Below are 15953 nucleotides of genomic sequence, written 5' to 3' on the forward strand. Positions count from 1 at the left end.
ACTTTCAAGTCTGAGAGAAATTATCTTAAACCGAATGAAAATCAAAAGACACAATACTTTTTCTTCTCAACTTTTCTATTTTTTTATTTTACTTTTTAGCATGATGCATGATCTATATCTTCCCTCCTCAAACTGTCTGCACCACAGCAGCTTAAACCTATTTATGTTGCAGAGGAGACTTAATGATTGTATTTTAGAGTTGTTGTTTTTTTTACATAAACTATGCTTCTGTAATGTACATTTATTAATATGAATGATACTAATAAAAAATGTGAATTAGCAACACTAGGCAGTACTTTAATATTTAACCATGCCTTGACTCGCTGTACCTACACATTGCAGTACTTGAGAATTAAAACTACCTTTACTAGTATGTGGGTCTGCAGCGTTACAAAGTCCAAATATTACAACAAGGGATGCACTGTTTTTGCAGATGTGCAATAATGTGCAATACTTGACCATTCAGATCATCAATCCAGGCAAAATGGGGCTTTTTGAGGGAAAACCTAAGTAGACGCTTGCTAATTTTATGATGGAAAGCACTTTGAACTGCGTTGTTGCTGAAATGGCCTATAAAAATAAACTTAATTGATTAATTGAATTGTAGCTACCTGAAAACAAAGATTTGGAGAAATGTTATGCAGTATGAGAAATATATTGTTTGTCTTGAACTTTTAGGAAGGTATAAGAACTCATTCTAGGGAAAATTGACCAATTGAGTGTACATAGCTCAGGCATTTTATAATGCAGCACAGGCCACTCTGGCATTTTTCAGGTGAGGTTCTAATTTATTTCAAAGTTAGCCAGACATATTGTATTTTCCATCTAAACCATAACCTAATCTATGTTTTCTCAAAGTTTTGAGGGGTGAAAATGTATTTGTAGTGATAAATACTGCAATAATTGTGAAAATTAAGTTTTTTGACCCTATGTTTTCCCAGCCATCCCTCTAACATTCAAACTGGGTCTGAAGAACCAGGAGGCTCCGGAGGGAGGGAATGTGTGTCTGCGCTGTGAGCTGTCCCGGGCCGGGGTGCCCGTGCAGTGGTGGAAAGGGGAGGACCAGCTTTACCACGGAGAGAGATTCCAGATGACACAGAAAGGGAAGATGGCTGACATGACCATCAGAAACATACAACCAGAGGATGTTGGAGAATACAGCTGTGTATTTGGAGGTCAAAAGACAACAGCTGAAGTCAACGTGAGAGGTAAGGGAAATATGATGCTTACATTCTGTAGACTTCAATTTTTTTCTTAATCCTTTTAAGGTTGGGATTCACATTTTTTTATTTGAACTGAGCTCATTGTAAAATATAAAATCGAAGCTGCATTCACCCTAACCTGCAAGACTGTGAATTAAGTACAGAATATACTATTTAATAAGCCAAAATGATGATAGTGACTAAAGAATTTGTCTTAACTAGACTTTATTTACAGCTTTATTTACCTCATGGCTGAATACTTTATTTTATCTCGTTTTTAACTTGAAATAATGTAAAGAACAAAGGAAATTAATAAGCTAAGTAATATTAAGTTTTGGTAAGTAGAATAATTTTTGACACACTGATTAAAAAATGCACTGTATAATTATCTACCGCCCACCCAAGCCCTTGAGTGAACAATAATCTCACATGTTTGTGCAAATGCAATTTCTCATTTTGTGTTTACCAGCTGCAGCATCTGTGTACTTTGAGAAGGAACTAGAGAGCCAAGTGATTATGGAGGGGAAATCTGCGCTCATGTCCTGTGAAGTTTCTAGTGCTAATGTTCCTGTCACTTGGAAGAAAGATGGCACTGTGGTGGAAAACGGAGTGCATTACATAGTGAGAAAAAAAGGCCCTTTGCACACTCTAGAGATTAGGAAACTGCAGCTGGCAGATGCTGGAGAGTACTGCTGCATCACCAGAGGAAAGAAAACCACTGCCAAACTGATTGTGAGGGGTAGGTGAAAAATATTATCCCTGTTAATTTTTATCTGATATAAAAAATTAACATCAATATAAATGAGTAAAAAGTGTTTGATGTAATAAACATGTCATGCATTTCAGCTTAAAAACATCCAAATATTTTGGGTAGAAAATCCTTAAAATAAAAGAAGCTGTACACCCCTTTAAACATTTACTTTTTTTTTCAAGCATCCAGTCTTCTTTGGTAGACACTTGCTCTTAGTTTTAGATAATCTGATTAACCAGAAGGAACTTAAAGCTTTTCTCAGTATTTTGGTCATTTTGCATCACTGAGCTAAAATCAGAAAAAAAGGTCAGGGATGATGTGAAGAGGCTGACAGTAACTGATTCAGCTGCAGGAATTTGTGACTAGTATTGGATGTGTTTCGATATTAAGCTGTAGTGAAACATTGTGGTGGCAATCATGGTTGCTTTTCTTCAGATGGGGCTTGGGTTTCTGTCAAGCTAGAGGAACCTGATTTAAAAAAAAAACAGTCAGTTGTGAAGCAAAATCTTTAGGTGTGCTGAAGTTGATCATTCTCAACTTCATTTATCTAAAGAGCTGGCTGAATATTGCTCCTTATTTTTCCACAGAGCGTGTCAAGATTGTGAAAGAACTGCAGGACCTAACAGTGACAGCTGGAGAAGACGCTGTGTTCGTGTGCGAGCTGACCCATGCAGATGTGAGCGAGGGCGTATGGTGGCTTGGTTCGAGCCCCCTGCAGAAAAATGAGATGAACCAGATGACGTGCCGTGGTCGCCAGCACCGCCTCGTCCTCACCATGACAACACCAGAAGAGACCGGGAATGTAGCATTTGTAGTTGAGGAGGAAAGGACCTCTGCAAAACTGTTGGTTCTCCCTAAGCCCAAAGGTGGGTAAAAAAAGGGGCCCAAAGTGTACATCCAGATTAAATCATCTAGTTTTCATTTGAATTTATTTGAACTTTAACATTTGGCTTCAAATGTTAGTTTTGTTTGAGGAGAAACCCAAAGACAGTGTCATCATGGAAGGAGAGACAGCTTTCCTGTCCTGTGCTACATCTGATTGCATCACCATGGTTACCTGGAAGCGCAACCATGTCCCACTTCGAAGTGGTGATAAATATGAGATGTGCAAGGAGGGTAAAGTCAATCTGCTTCTTATCCATGATGTGGAGCCCCAGGATAGTGGCATATATTCCTGTGATACAGGAGATGTGCAGAGCAGTTTCAAACTGACTGTAACAGGTAATTATTTTCTTTTCTTGTTATCTGGTTGAAAAGTCAAATTTTATTCGGTGGTCTTTTTCTAATTTCATTTGGATCAAAAGTGTCTTCAGATATAACATTTTACAAAACTTTCACTTTTGTATTTTATTCCAGAACTTCCTCCATTCTTTCAAGAAGAGCTACAAAGTGTAGAAGCTGAAGAAGGAGGCTCGGCCTGCCTCTACTGTGAGATATCTAAACTAGGAGTGCCGATTCAGTGGAAAAAGGACAGGCTGCCAATAAGAGCGAGCAGGAAGTATGAGGTGAGGCAAGATGGCTGCTTTCTCCAGCTTTACATCAAAGATCTTAAACCTGAGGACAGCGGCAGCTACACATGTCAAGCAGGGAGTGCAGAGACAAGTGCAACTGTGTCTGTAAGAGGTGCGTGAAGCTCAACGGGTACGGGATTATTGGTCAAATATCAACTCCAGAAAATTTTATTTATTGTACTTTGCTCTCCAATCTTCCCTTAGAGACGGCCCCATTCTTCAAAAAAGAATTAAGAAGTTTGGAGGCAGAGGAAGGAGGTGCAACTTTCCTGCAATGTGAGCTATCTAAACCAGGGTTGTCTGTGCAGTGGAAGAAGAACAAACTGCCTCTTAGGGCAAGCAGGAAGTATGAAATAAAACAAGATGGCTGCCTGTTCCAACTCCACATCAATGACCTGAAACCTGAAGACAGTGGCAGCTACTCATGTCAAGGAGGAAACACAGAGACGACTGCTAATGTGACAGTCAGAGGTGACAATTCAGTCATTAGGATCAATTTGATGGGGGAACTTAGCTATTATAATAAACCACCAAAAATGCATTTCAGCTGTTCACGAATTTAAGTCATGTTGAATATATTTGACGTTACAATCTTGTTTTTCCCAGAACTCCCAGCTTTTTTCAGGAAGAATCTGCAGAATATAAAGGCAGATGAAGGGGGTACAGCCTCACTTTTCTGTGAAGTTTCTAAGTCTGGATTCTCTGTTCGGTGGAAGAAGAACAATGTGCTTCTGAGAGCCAATAGGAAGTATGAGATGAAGCAGGAAGACTGCTTTCTACAGCTTAACATCAAGGAGATCAATCTAGAGGACAGTGGCTGCTACACTTGCCAAGCAGGAGGAGCCGAGACTAGTGCCACTGTCTCAGTAAAAGGTTTGTAATTTGGAAAATTGCAGACAAGATTTTGTAGTGTTACAGCCCTTAATTATGACACATATTTATCAAAATGTAATTATTGTAAATTTGAAATCAATATTTTATACACCACTAAACATTGCACTTCTATCAGGCATGTATTCCCCAACTTATTTTATGTTTTCATGCAAATTGCATTACATGTTCTTAAACCTTTGTGCATGATTTTGTATTTTCAACAGCGCTCCCACCTTTCTTCAAGGAGAATTTGAAAAGTCTAACCATTGAGGAGGGAGGGACAGCATCCCTTTGCTGTGAGGTATCCAATCCTGGGCTATCAATACAATGGAAGAAGAACAGGCTGCCACTGAGAGCAAACAGGAAGTATGAGATGAAGCATGATGACTGTTTCCTCCAACTTTACATCAAAGATCTCACACTTGATGATAGTGGTTGCTACTCATGTCAGGCTGGAGATGTAGAGACCATAGCAACTGTGACAGTGAAAGGTTATAACCTTCTCCTCCCCAAAATAATTTGAAGAACTTTCTAGTTGTAGGTAGTGGAATAACAAAATATAAATGTTCTACATTTTCAGAACTTCCCACCTTCTTCAAGAAAGAGCTAATAAACATGGAGGCTGAGGAAGGTGGAGCAGCATCTTTGTGCTGTGAAGTGTCTAAACCTGGAGCGTCTGTGCAGTGGAAGAAAAACAAGATGCCATTAAGAGCAAGTAAGAAGTTTGAGATGAATCAGGGAGGCTGCATAGTTCAGCTTCACATTAATGATGTCAAAGCTGAGGACAGTGGTAGCTACACATGTCAAGCTGGACCCGCTGAGACCACTGCGACACTATCTGTGAAAGGTTTGTTGGTTCAAAAAGCTCTGATGTTGATTTTGATGCACAATGTTTCTAGTCAATATAAGAGAATCAACTAGGCAAGTTAATAAACGCATTAAAATATTTGGCAGTTGTGAGTTGAATGTCTTCATGTAATTAGTATGTTTGAATAAAAAGGTGCAATATTTAAAATGTTTTATAATACTTTATAGAACACCCAGTTTTCTTCATGAAAGAATTACAAAATATAAATGGTGACGAAGGAAGTATCATCTCTCTGTGCTGCGAACTTTCCAAACCTGTTCCTGCGCTCTGGAGGAAAAACAAATTGCCTCTGAGAGCCAGCAGGAAGTATGAGATGAAACAAGAAGGTTCCATCATTCAACTTTATATCAAAGATTTAAAACTTGAGGACAGCGGCAGCTACACATGTCAAGCTGGGAATGCAGAGACAAGTGCAACTGTGTCTGTAAGAGGTGCGTGAAGCTCAACGGGTTCTGGATTATTGGTCAAATATCAAGGACAGAAAATTGTATTTACTGTACTTTGCGCTCCAATCTTCCCTTAGTGACGGCCCCATTCTTCAAAAAAGAATTAAGAAGTTTAGAGGCAGAGGAAGGAGGTGCAGCTTTCCTGCAATGTGAGCTATCTAAACCAGGGTTGTCTGTGCAGTGGAAGAAAAACAAACTGCCTCTTAGGGCAAGCAGGAAGTATGAAATTAAACAAGATGGCTGCATGTTCCAACTCCTCATCAATGACTTGAAACCTGAAGACAGTGGCAGCTACTCATGTCAAGCAGGAAACACAGAGACGACTGCTAATGTGACAGTCAGAGGTGATGATCCAAATATTAGGAGGAATTTGATGACAAGATTTAGCTATTATAATAATCTACCAAAAACACATTTCAACTGTTCACCAACTACAGTCATGCTAAGTATATTTGATGTTACAATATCTTATTTTTCCCAGAACTCCCAGCTTTTTTCAGGAAGGATCTGCAGAACATAAAGGCAGATGAAGGGGGTACAGCCTCACTTTTCTGTGAAGTTTCTAAGTCTAGAATCTCTGTTCAGTGGAAGAAGAACAATGTGACTCTGAGAGCCAATAGGAAGTACGAGATGAAGCAGGAAGGCTGCTTTCTGCAGCTTAACATCAAGGAGATCGATCTAGAGGACAGTGGCTGCTACACTTGCCAAGCAGGAGAAGCAGAGACTAGTGCCACTATCTCAGTAAAAGGTTTGTAATTTGGAAAATTGCAGACAAGATTTTGTAGTGTTACAGCCCTTAATTATGACACATATTTATCAAAATGTAATTATTGTATTTTCAATTATTACTCTCTTCAACAGAGCTCCCACCTTTCTTCAAGGAGAATTTGAAAAGTCTAACCACTGAAGAGGGAGGGACAGCCTCCCTTTGCTGTGAGGTATCCAAGCCTGGGCTGCCTGTGCAATGGAAGAAGAACAGGCTGCCACTGAGAGCAAACAGGAAGTATGAGATGAAGCATGATGACTGTTTCCTCCAACTTTACATCAAAGATCTCACACTTGATGATAGTGGTAGCTACTCATGTCAGGCTGGAGATGTAGAGACCACAGCAACTGTGACAGTGAAAGGTTATAACCTTCTCCTCCCCAAAATAATTTGAAGAACTTTCTCGTTGTAGGTAGTCGAATAACAAAACATAAATGTTCTATATTTTCAGAACTTCCCACCTTCTTCAAGAAAGAGCTAATAAACATGGAGGCTGAGGAAGGTGGAGCAGCATCTTTGTGCTGTGAAGTGTCTAAACCTGGAGCTTCTGTGCAGTGGAAGAAAAACAGACTCCCTCTAAGAGCCAGCAGGAAGTATGAAATTAAACAAGATGGCTGCCTGTTCCAGCTCCACATCAATGACCTGAAACCTGAAGACAGTGGTAGCTACACATGTCAAGCAGGAAACACAGAGACGACTGCTAATGTGACAGTCAGAGGTGATGATTCAACCATTTGATGAGGGAATCTATCACAATAAACTACCAAAAACAAAGTTCAACTTTTCATCAACTGAATTATATTTATATGCTAAGTATATTTGATGTTACAATACCTTATTTTTCCCAGAACTCCCAGCTTTTTTCAAGAAGAATCTGGAGAACATAAAGGCAGACGAAGGAGATACAGCCTCCCTTTTCTGTGAGGTTTCTACGTCTGGAGTCTATGTTCAGTGGAAGAAGAACAATGTGCTTCTGAGAGCCAATAGGAAGTATGAGATGAAGCAGGAAGGCTGCCTTCTACAGCTTAACATCAAGGAGATCAATCTAGAGGACAGTGGCTGCTACACTTGCCAAGTAGGAGGAGCAGAGACTAGTGCCACTATCTCAGTAAAAGGTTTGTTAGTTTGGTAAACTGCTTGGTAAATACTACAGGAAGAAACTTTATTCAGAGCAAGACAATTTAATGCTCGCTTTTCCTGCTATGCCACCACTGGATCTTTATGTATTGCTTATCTTCTCAGAGCTTCCCCCGTTCTTCAAGGAGAATTTGAAAAATGTCTCCAGTGAGGAGGGAGGGACAGCATCCCTTTGCTGTGAGGTATCCAAGCCTGGGCTAACAATACAATGGAAGAAGAATAGGCTGCCACTGAGAGCAAACAGGAAGTATGAGATGAAGCATGATGACTGTTTCCTCCAACTTTACATAAAGGATCTCACACCTGAGGATAGTGGTAGCTACTCATGCCAAGCTGGAGCTGCAGAGACTACAGCAACTGTGACAGTGAAAGGTTGCAAAACCAAAATTGTTAACTCAGTAAAGCCTCATGCGTGTATTTATTGTGCAATGTATGGTTATATCAGAAGGTCTAAATGTTTTTTTTGTATTAAGAAAATTTAAATTCTTGCGTATTTTCTCAGATCTTCCTCCTTTCTTCAAGAAAGAGCTAGTAAACATGGAGGCTGACGAAGGTGGAGCAGCATCTTTATGCTGCGAAGTGTCTAAACCTGGAGTGTCTGTGCAATGGAAGAAAAGCAAGATGCCACTAAGAGCCAGTAAGAAGTTTGAGATGAAACAAGAAGGTTCCATCCTTTATCTACATATAAAAGATCTGAAACCTGAGGACAGCGGCAGCTACTCGTGTCAAGCAGGGAATGCAGAGACAAGTGCCATCGTGTCTGTAAAAGGTTTGTGAAGCTGAGGTAGTTTGGAATTACCTCAGCTAACACAGAATATTTAATTTATTGTATTTTTCTCCCAAATCTTCCCTTAGAGACGACCCCATTCTTCAAAAAAGAATTAAGAAGTTTAGAGGCAGAGGAAGGAGGTGCAGCTTTCCTGCAGTGTGAGCTATCTAAACCAGGGTTGTCTGTGCAGTGGAAGAAAAACAAACTGCCTCTTAGGGCAAGCAGGAAGTATGAAATAAAACAAGATGGCTGCCTGTTCCAGCTCCACATCAATGACCTGAAACCTGAAGACAGTGGCAGCTACTCATGTCAAGCAGGAAACACAGAGACGACTTCTAATGTGACAGTCAGAGGTGATGATCCAAATATTAAGTGGAATTTGATGACGAGATTTAGCTGTTAAAATAAGCTTAAAAAAACTAATTCAAACTATTTGCTAATTTAAATATTACACATTTTTTTCTTATCTTTCCCAGAACTCCCAGCTTTTTTCAAGAAGAATCTGCAGAACATAAAGGCAGATGAAGGAGATACAGCCTCCCTTTTCTGTGAGGTTTCTAAGTCTGAAGTCTCTGTTCAGTGGAAGAAGAACAATGTGCCTCTGAGAGCCAATAGGAAGTATGAGATGAAGCAGGAAGGCTGCCTCTTTCAGCTTTACATTAATGATGTCAAACCTGAAGACAGCGGCAGCTACTCTTGTCAGGCAGGACCAGCAGAGACCACTGCAACTTTATCTGTGAAAGGTCTGTAATGAAGCAATTTGAAATTACGTCATTTGTATCCTAACAAAGGCCCTCCAAATGATATTTTTTTTGTTTTACAGAACTTCCTGTGTTCTTCATCAAGGAGTTACAAAATATGAATGCTGAGGTAGGAGAGATGATCTCATTGTGCTGTGAACTTTCCAAACCTGGGGTTTCAGTGCTGTGGAAGAAAAACAAGCTGCCACTGAGAGCCAGCATGAAGCATGAGATGAAACAAAATGGTTGCCTCTATCAGCTTAACATCAAAGATCTCAAACTTGAGGACAGTGGCAGCTACACATGCCAAGCAGGGAGTGCAGAAAGCACTGCAAATGTGGCAGTTAAAGGTGTGTTTATTTTAACTTTGGGCATTCATTATTAATTATTTATAAAAATATGCTTTTCTCAATCTGTTGGTTACATCGTTGTAGCTTAGGATCAGTGCTTTTCAAACATAATATGTGTCAGAAATTACTGCAGCAAGTGCAGCAGTATACCATATATGCCAGTTACTGTACAAATATGCCACTGCTACAACATTTCCACAACTACTACTCAAATATGACATCAATGACAAACACAACATCAATCACATGCAACACAATGGAAATGATCTGTTAGTTTTGATGAATATTCACTCACATTGGCTTGTCGGATTCCTGAAATTATGTCACTTCTACTTTCTGATGAAATTGGCTAAAGACTGTGTAACCACTTATAGCACTCACAGAGCATTTCATTCCTAAAAATGGGGGGACAAAATACAAGATGGTACCCTGTTCTAGAAATTGAACACTGTGATACCATTCATCCTTTCATACACGCATTGATCACACCGGAACCACATAAAAAGCTCCACAAATATTTCAACAATGTGATAGGAATTGATCCTTTAATAAAACCTGCTTCAATTTCGCATGTTTACTCTGTGTAACATGCATTTTGCTGACAACAACATACATGGCAAGATAAAACATAGTGCTTTAGTATTTAGTAAGATAGTTGTTGCTCTAAACAGTTTGGTAACTACAGACTACTGAATGTACAGTACACAAAAAAATGAAGCCCTGAAAATGTATTACTCCCTTATTTGACGCTGTACAATATATGTTTCCTTTCAATCCACTTAGAGCTTGCTTCATTGTTCATCAAAGAATTACAAAGTGTAGAGGCAGAGGTTGGCAGTGCAGCCTCATTGTCCTGTGAGTTATCCAAACCTGGAGTGTCTGTACTGTGGAAAAAGGATAATCTGCCTCTGAGAGCCGGTGAGAAGTATGAGATGAAACAAGATGGCTGTTTCCTGCAGATTAACATCAAGAAGCTCAGTTCAGAGGACAGTGGTAGCTACTCATGTCAAGTTGGAAATGCAGAAACGTCTGCAAGAGTACAAATAAAAGGTGTGCATCTTTTTTTTTAATTTAATCTTGGATGATTACTCTAATAATGTTAATAGTATTTTTTCTTCTGTGAAGCACCAAAACCTCCATCAGAGGAAAAGTCTAGAACAGCATTGGCGCAGATGAAAAGTACTATCGCTAAACCAGCTCTCGCTTCAGAAATTGAAAGGCCCAACCTTCCAGATCCCAACCAGATTCCCCCAGAGCCCAAGAAGAGAACAAATAGAAAAGCATCTATTACTTCTGTTGAAAAAGACACAGAGCAAGTTTTTGACGTAAAGGTGTCTGTGAAGAATATCAATAATGAAGTCCAACAGGGTGTCCAACATGAAGGATCTAAAGTTGAGCACTTGGATGTTGCTCAGAATGGAACAAAAGTGGAGAGGAGTGAAGACAAAGGGAGTGAAGTGCACAAGAAAGAGGCTAAGACAGTTCAGCTACCAGAGAAGGATTATAAGGCTGGCAGGAGGATTGAAAAGCCAACTTCACCTCTGGGTAAGGAAAATGATCTTATGGAAAAGAGGCAACCAGAAGGAAATGTAGGAAAATTTGTTAAAGTCATCCCTCCAGTAAATAAATCAGAAATGCTTGTGGGTAACAAAGTGGTTGAACTGAAAGAGACAGAAAAGGGATGTGAAACTGAAAAGGGGTTTAAACAACAAGAAGACTCTTCAGAAGAAGCAAATGAAGTTCAACAGAAAATAACTCAACGAACAACAACACTTTGGAGAAACAGTCAGGATGAAAAACATGTACAAGAGCAGTTTAATGAGAAAGAAGTAAACACAGATGTCAAACCTTCAAAAACCAAAGATGAAGTAAGAAAGACAGAAGAGGAGACTTTGAAACCACCAGTAAGATCTAAGGCAAAGGTAGCATATGGAGAGCAATCACTCAAGTCTATTATGAATCAAACAGAGGATACAATTCCTCGACTAATCAAGACCTCTCTTAAAGATTTTGAAGATCGTAAAGAGAAACAAAATGGACAAGAGTTCACGGAGAAGAAATGGACACAAACACCCAGAGCAAACCAGCAATCAATAGAAGAGCCAGAAAAGGCAGATGAAATCCTTCAATTTGCACCTCCAAAACCACCTGAGAGGAGAAAGAGTAAGGTAAAAATAGGAATGGAAATACAGGAGTCAAGGGACACAGAGACAGATCAAGATGATATACAGCCTAAAAGTGTTGGAGTAAAGTCCCCTGAGGAGAAGACAGGCAAACAGCTTAAAAAGCCTTTGAAGAAAGATGTTGAAGAAATTTTAAAATTAGAAAGAAGTAAGTCTATCACAACTGATAGTGAAACAGGAGATAAACTTAAGCAACCAGTAAAACCAATTAAGAAAGAACCTGAAATTAAACTGGCTGTTGAGCCAATAAGAAGAGTGGAGGAAACAAAATCAACTAAGATGGAAGACGACATTCCTCTGCTCTACATTTCTGAGGAAGAAACGTTCTCAGAGGCCTTAACTGAGCTTCCTCCTAACCACTTCCAACCTGCTGTTCCCGAGAGACAAACAGGACAGCAACTTATCCAGGAGATCCAGCCACCAGAACCGTCTCCCCTGGAGACTGACATCAACACAGAGGATGAACCCGAAATGCAAGAAGCTGCCATTAAGATCCAGGCAGCATTCAAAGGCTACAAAGCTCGCAAAGACATGCGACCAGTCTTCAAGGAGGTATTCAAGAACCAGAATGCAGATCTTCATGGTACACTTACATTAAAGTGTGTTGTCAATGGAAGACCCAGCACTGTGCGCTGGATGAAAAATGGCCAACATGTTATAAATGATCCTCGATGCCGGGTTGAAACAACAGAAAACGGAGAATGCACACTTGTGGTTAAAAACTTGAACAACAGTGACAGCGGAGTTTATACCTGTGAGGTGGCAAATAAGTTTGGTGTGACCTCCTACAATGGAAACATAACTATAGTGAAGACTGTGCAACCTGTTCCTGCAGTCCAGACGCCTATACACCCACCACTAGCAGCCATAACTCCTTTGCAGGTTGCTCCACAAAAGCCTGACACCCAGCACATGACACAGACTCAAAGTCTAACTCAGAGTCAAGCAGAGCTAGCTCCAACTTCAGATGCTGAAAATTATGTAGAAAGTGTGAGTGTTTCCCTGTGGGATGCCTACATCTTGACAGAACAGAACAATCAAACACTCCTGCAAGAGAGAAGATCTTCACTCATTGCTGTCAGCTCCTGTAAGTTGCACATTTGGTTTTTAGTTGTAAGCACAAACCAGGGCTATCACTAAGCCATGCAATTTCAAATCAAACCCTAAATTATATATATTGGCAACTTTCTACCTTTAACAGTGTCAAGTCCCTCAGAGTATGACACGGCTCCTGATATAATGGAGCCTGTTGAGACTATTCCAGTGACACCAAGGTAGTTCTCCTTACATTGTTCCTACATTTTAATGCTCATCTTGAATGTTGTGCTCCTGAAACTAAACTGGTCTTTATTGATATTTTATCAGGGAAGTACCAAAACCAGCTGACACAATGCAGCCAAAGGAGAATAACGAAGAAACAGCTGCTCCGAAACCTCCTATGAAACTGCTGAATGTTAAAGGTCAGCAAAATTAATTATATTTTATATGCTGGGACAAAGTACAAAAAACTATTCCAAAAATAACTTTACATTTTGAAATGTACAATTATAATATGTTGAATATTAAAAAAACAAATAAATAGGAAAACTTATCCCAAAATAGAAAAAAAATGAAGACTTTTTTGTTGAGAAAATGATTTGTTTCACATGTGAAATGTAATATGCTTGGAGTGGTCTTAATGATATTTCTTGGTAAAACATTCAGATTTATTTCTCAGCTGTGTCCTACAAATGTTTTCACATGAGTAGCAGTTTCCCAGCATGGACACTAAGTGTCACCAGTGAGCCAATAACTTTAGAATCAGATTTTGTTGACCTGAGCCTGCTTACCGTTCAGGTAAAAACAACAACAAACAAACAAACAAAATATAAAGTTGCATCTTCCTGTCTTTCTGGCAGCCAGTCACTGCATGTTGGCATTTTGGATCATTTCGCTTGTAGTTCCTATGCTGCCCTCACGATGTGTTGCTCTTACAAAGCTAGACAGCTAGCTAACACTTGAGTTGAAAATAATCCAGTCCTTGATAGTTTTCTTGTTTTATTTTGCAACTCTTTGCTGGTTTGTGTTTCTTTCCTTTTATTTTATTTTCCTTTATTTTATTTTGTAAAACTGTAACAAAACACAAAATCAGCTACAGATACAGAAAACAACTAGGCGAACACGTGACTCCCAATTCTCTCCATTTAGCTAACGATGCAGCTTTAAATATTGGTTGGGAAACGTAAAACTTTTCTACAAAATATTAGACAATGCTGGAATAACGATTAATAAAATGAACTTACAGACAAATAGTGTCCAAGGAACAAACGTGTCTGAAGGACAGACGAAGACACCAATCGTACAGCTGGACGAGTTCTGCTTGACTGACCAAATTAAATATGTAAACAATGTCCACTAGGTGTCAGTAAGGTTGCATAGTTTAACTTACAATTTACCAAATACTTAACAAAACATAATGATAGAGTCAGCACAGCTTGACTGGTTTTGTTACATTTAATGCAAGACCTTCAGTCTCTCCAAATCTAAACCATTGCTTGTTTGTTTTTTCAGAAACTGTACAAAGCAGACTAACAAAGATCTGTGTCTGCCCATTATTAACACATCAGCTTTTACATAAAAATGCTGTATGCATTTTTGTAAATATGCATACAGCAATATTTCTTTCCATCTTACTATTGTTTTTCTACAGCCAGATTTATTTACTGTGCTACTAAAATAAAGTTTCCCTCTGTTCTAATTTGAAGGACCTCATGATATTAAGCTAAGAACACCATCTCCAAAGCACCATCGGTCCCACACACCTTTAACAAGTACTGTGTCTGGATCTGAGTCAGAGGGTGAAGAAGATAGACGAGAGGTACATTTTACATTGTTATCATATTTGTAGCAAGGTTGATTTAATTAAGCCATTATCATATGAGTAAAATTATCTTAGCATTAATAAAGTCGAACCTTCTTAATGTTTTCTTCTTCAGATATTTGAAATATATGTAGCTCGAGCCGACTGCAGTCCTAATATTGGAAGTAAGGACAGTTTTATTCTTAAAGAGGGTCAGTTTGTGGAGGTCCTGGACTCTGTTCATCCTGACAGATGGTTGGTGAGGACCAAACCAACCAAAACCAACCCCTCTCGGCAGGGATGGCTGTGTCCTGCCTATCTGGAAAAGAAGAGAAAAGTAAGTTGTACAAATATTGTTGGTGAATCTGTGTAGTTTTAAGTTTATATGTAAAGTTTAACTCATACATTTACATAAACCATATAATTGTTCCTTAATGTCTGACATTAAGCCAGACTACACCTTTCTTGTTTTAGGTCAGATAGGATTGCAAGAAAATTCAGAGATAGATTTTTAGATATTTTTGTAGTTGTTCTCAAATTCAGAAGTTTAGATAAATTTCCTTATTGCTTGGTTTAATTGCCTGAACTGTATGCTAAACATTTTTGGTATCCTTCCACAAGCTTTTCAGAAGTTTGAATTTCAATTTGAATTTGTCTTATTTAATGACAGACAGTGAGATGAAATGTTGTACTATTCATGAAAATATCTGGTATCAACAGTACATAAACACATTTTACATATGCTTCAACTTTGTTCATTTACCAGCACAGACATGACAGGGTTTATGATAAATGCCTGGCTCTCATTTCCAACAGGAAACCTTCCCACAAAGGAGAGTTGCTCAGGAAGATCTCGATGGAATTGGGTGTACAGGGGAAGAGTACAGGAGAGCACTGAGGTCTGTTCTTCTTATTTTTCATAACACATTGATATTGTGACATTTGTGATCAGAATTTACTGGACTTAGGTCAAACTAGAATTTTCAGTGCATCACTTCCAATTTTCCTGTACTTCCTGAAATCTTTAGTCAGCTGATCCAAGGCTTGATTGATGGAGAAGAGGAGTTTGTAAAGGCAATGAAGATGTTTATCACTCACCAGCTCAATCATCTGGACTGTAGCCATCATATCCCCATCAACATCCTCAACCAGAAAGAAATCATCTTCAGGAACATCAAAGATATTGTCGGTTTACATGAACGGTAATAGAACCAGCTCTCCATACTTCTTCTAATATTGTTGGGCTTATTTTTTTAAAGAAAAGGCCATAAGTAATACATTTACTTTCAGTTCCATCCTCCCTGGCCTGAGGGAGTGCGTTACAGATGATGATGTTGCCATGTATTTAATCAAGCACCCTGAACATTTTGAAAAGTATCTTCACTACATGGTGGGGCAAGCACAAGCGGAGGCCTGCATCAGTGACAAGACTGTTCAGCAATACTTTGAAGTATTTTTTTATCTCTTCATGCCTGTTCACAAGATTTAAAGTTTAGAAAAAAGTTTTATTGCACCAGC

General features: G+C 39.1%; 1 protein-coding gene across 13 annotated transcripts in view; it reads left to right on the top strand.

Annotated features, from left to right (window-relative positions):
* The window catches only part of obscna (obscurin, cytoskeletal calmodulin and titin-interacting RhoGEF a), a 53935-nt gene that overhangs the window by 23026 nt on the left and 14956 nt on the right, over window positions 1–15953 (top strand). For 7 of the 13 annotated variants that reach the window (XM_032571504.1, XM_032571508.1, XM_032571507.1 and 4 more), the window contains 29 exons: window positions 942–1208; window positions 1672–1941; window positions 2541–2819; window positions 2917–3174; window positions 3310–3576; window positions 3669–3935; window positions 4071–4337; window positions 4562–4828; window positions 4918–5184; window positions 5373–5636; window positions 5729–5995; window positions 6133–6399; window positions 6513–6779; window positions 6869–7135; window positions 7266–7532; window positions 7660–7926; window positions 8057–8323; window positions 8410–8676; window positions 8800–9066; window positions 9147–9413; window positions 10197–10463; window positions 10539–12683; window positions 12798–12870; window positions 12962–13056; window positions 14341–14453; window positions 14572–14772; window positions 15252–15334; window positions 15464–15637; window positions 15726–15885. In XM_032571504.1, the coding sequence (XP_032427395.1) occupies window positions 942–1208; window positions 1672–1941; window positions 2541–2819; window positions 2917–3174; window positions 3310–3576; window positions 3669–3935; window positions 4071–4337; window positions 4562–4828; window positions 4918–5184; window positions 5373–5636; window positions 5729–5995; window positions 6133–6399; window positions 6513–6779; window positions 6869–7135; window positions 7266–7532; window positions 7660–7926; window positions 8057–8323; window positions 8410–8676; window positions 8800–9066; window positions 9147–9413; window positions 10197–10463; window positions 10539–12683; window positions 12798–12870; window positions 12962–13056; window positions 14341–14453; window positions 14572–14772; window positions 15252–15334; window positions 15464–15637; window positions 15726–15885 (8654 nt within the window). The remainder of the gene's footprint in view (window positions 1–941; window positions 1209–1671; window positions 1942–2540; window positions 2820–2916; window positions 3175–3309; window positions 3577–3668; window positions 3936–4070; window positions 4338–4561; window positions 4829–4917; window positions 5185–5372; window positions 5637–5728; window positions 5996–6132; window positions 6400–6512; window positions 6780–6868; window positions 7136–7265; window positions 7533–7659; window positions 7927–8056; window positions 8324–8409; window positions 8677–8799; window positions 9067–9146; window positions 9414–10196; window positions 10464–10538; window positions 12684–12797; window positions 12871–12961; window positions 13057–14340; window positions 14454–14571; window positions 14773–15251; window positions 15335–15463; window positions 15638–15725; window positions 15886–15953) is intronic. The other 6 variants (XM_032571511.1, XM_032571512.1, XM_032571513.1 and 3 more) reach the window with 6 other exon arrangements.

The sequence above is a fragment of the Xiphophorus hellerii genome, chromosome 9 (genome assembly GCF_003331165.1).
Source record: "Xiphophorus hellerii strain 12219 chromosome 9, Xiphophorus_hellerii-4.1, whole genome shotgun sequence".
In the NCBI taxonomy this organism is placed as follows: Eukaryota; Metazoa; Chordata; class Actinopteri; order Cyprinodontiformes; family Poeciliidae; genus Xiphophorus; species Xiphophorus hellerii.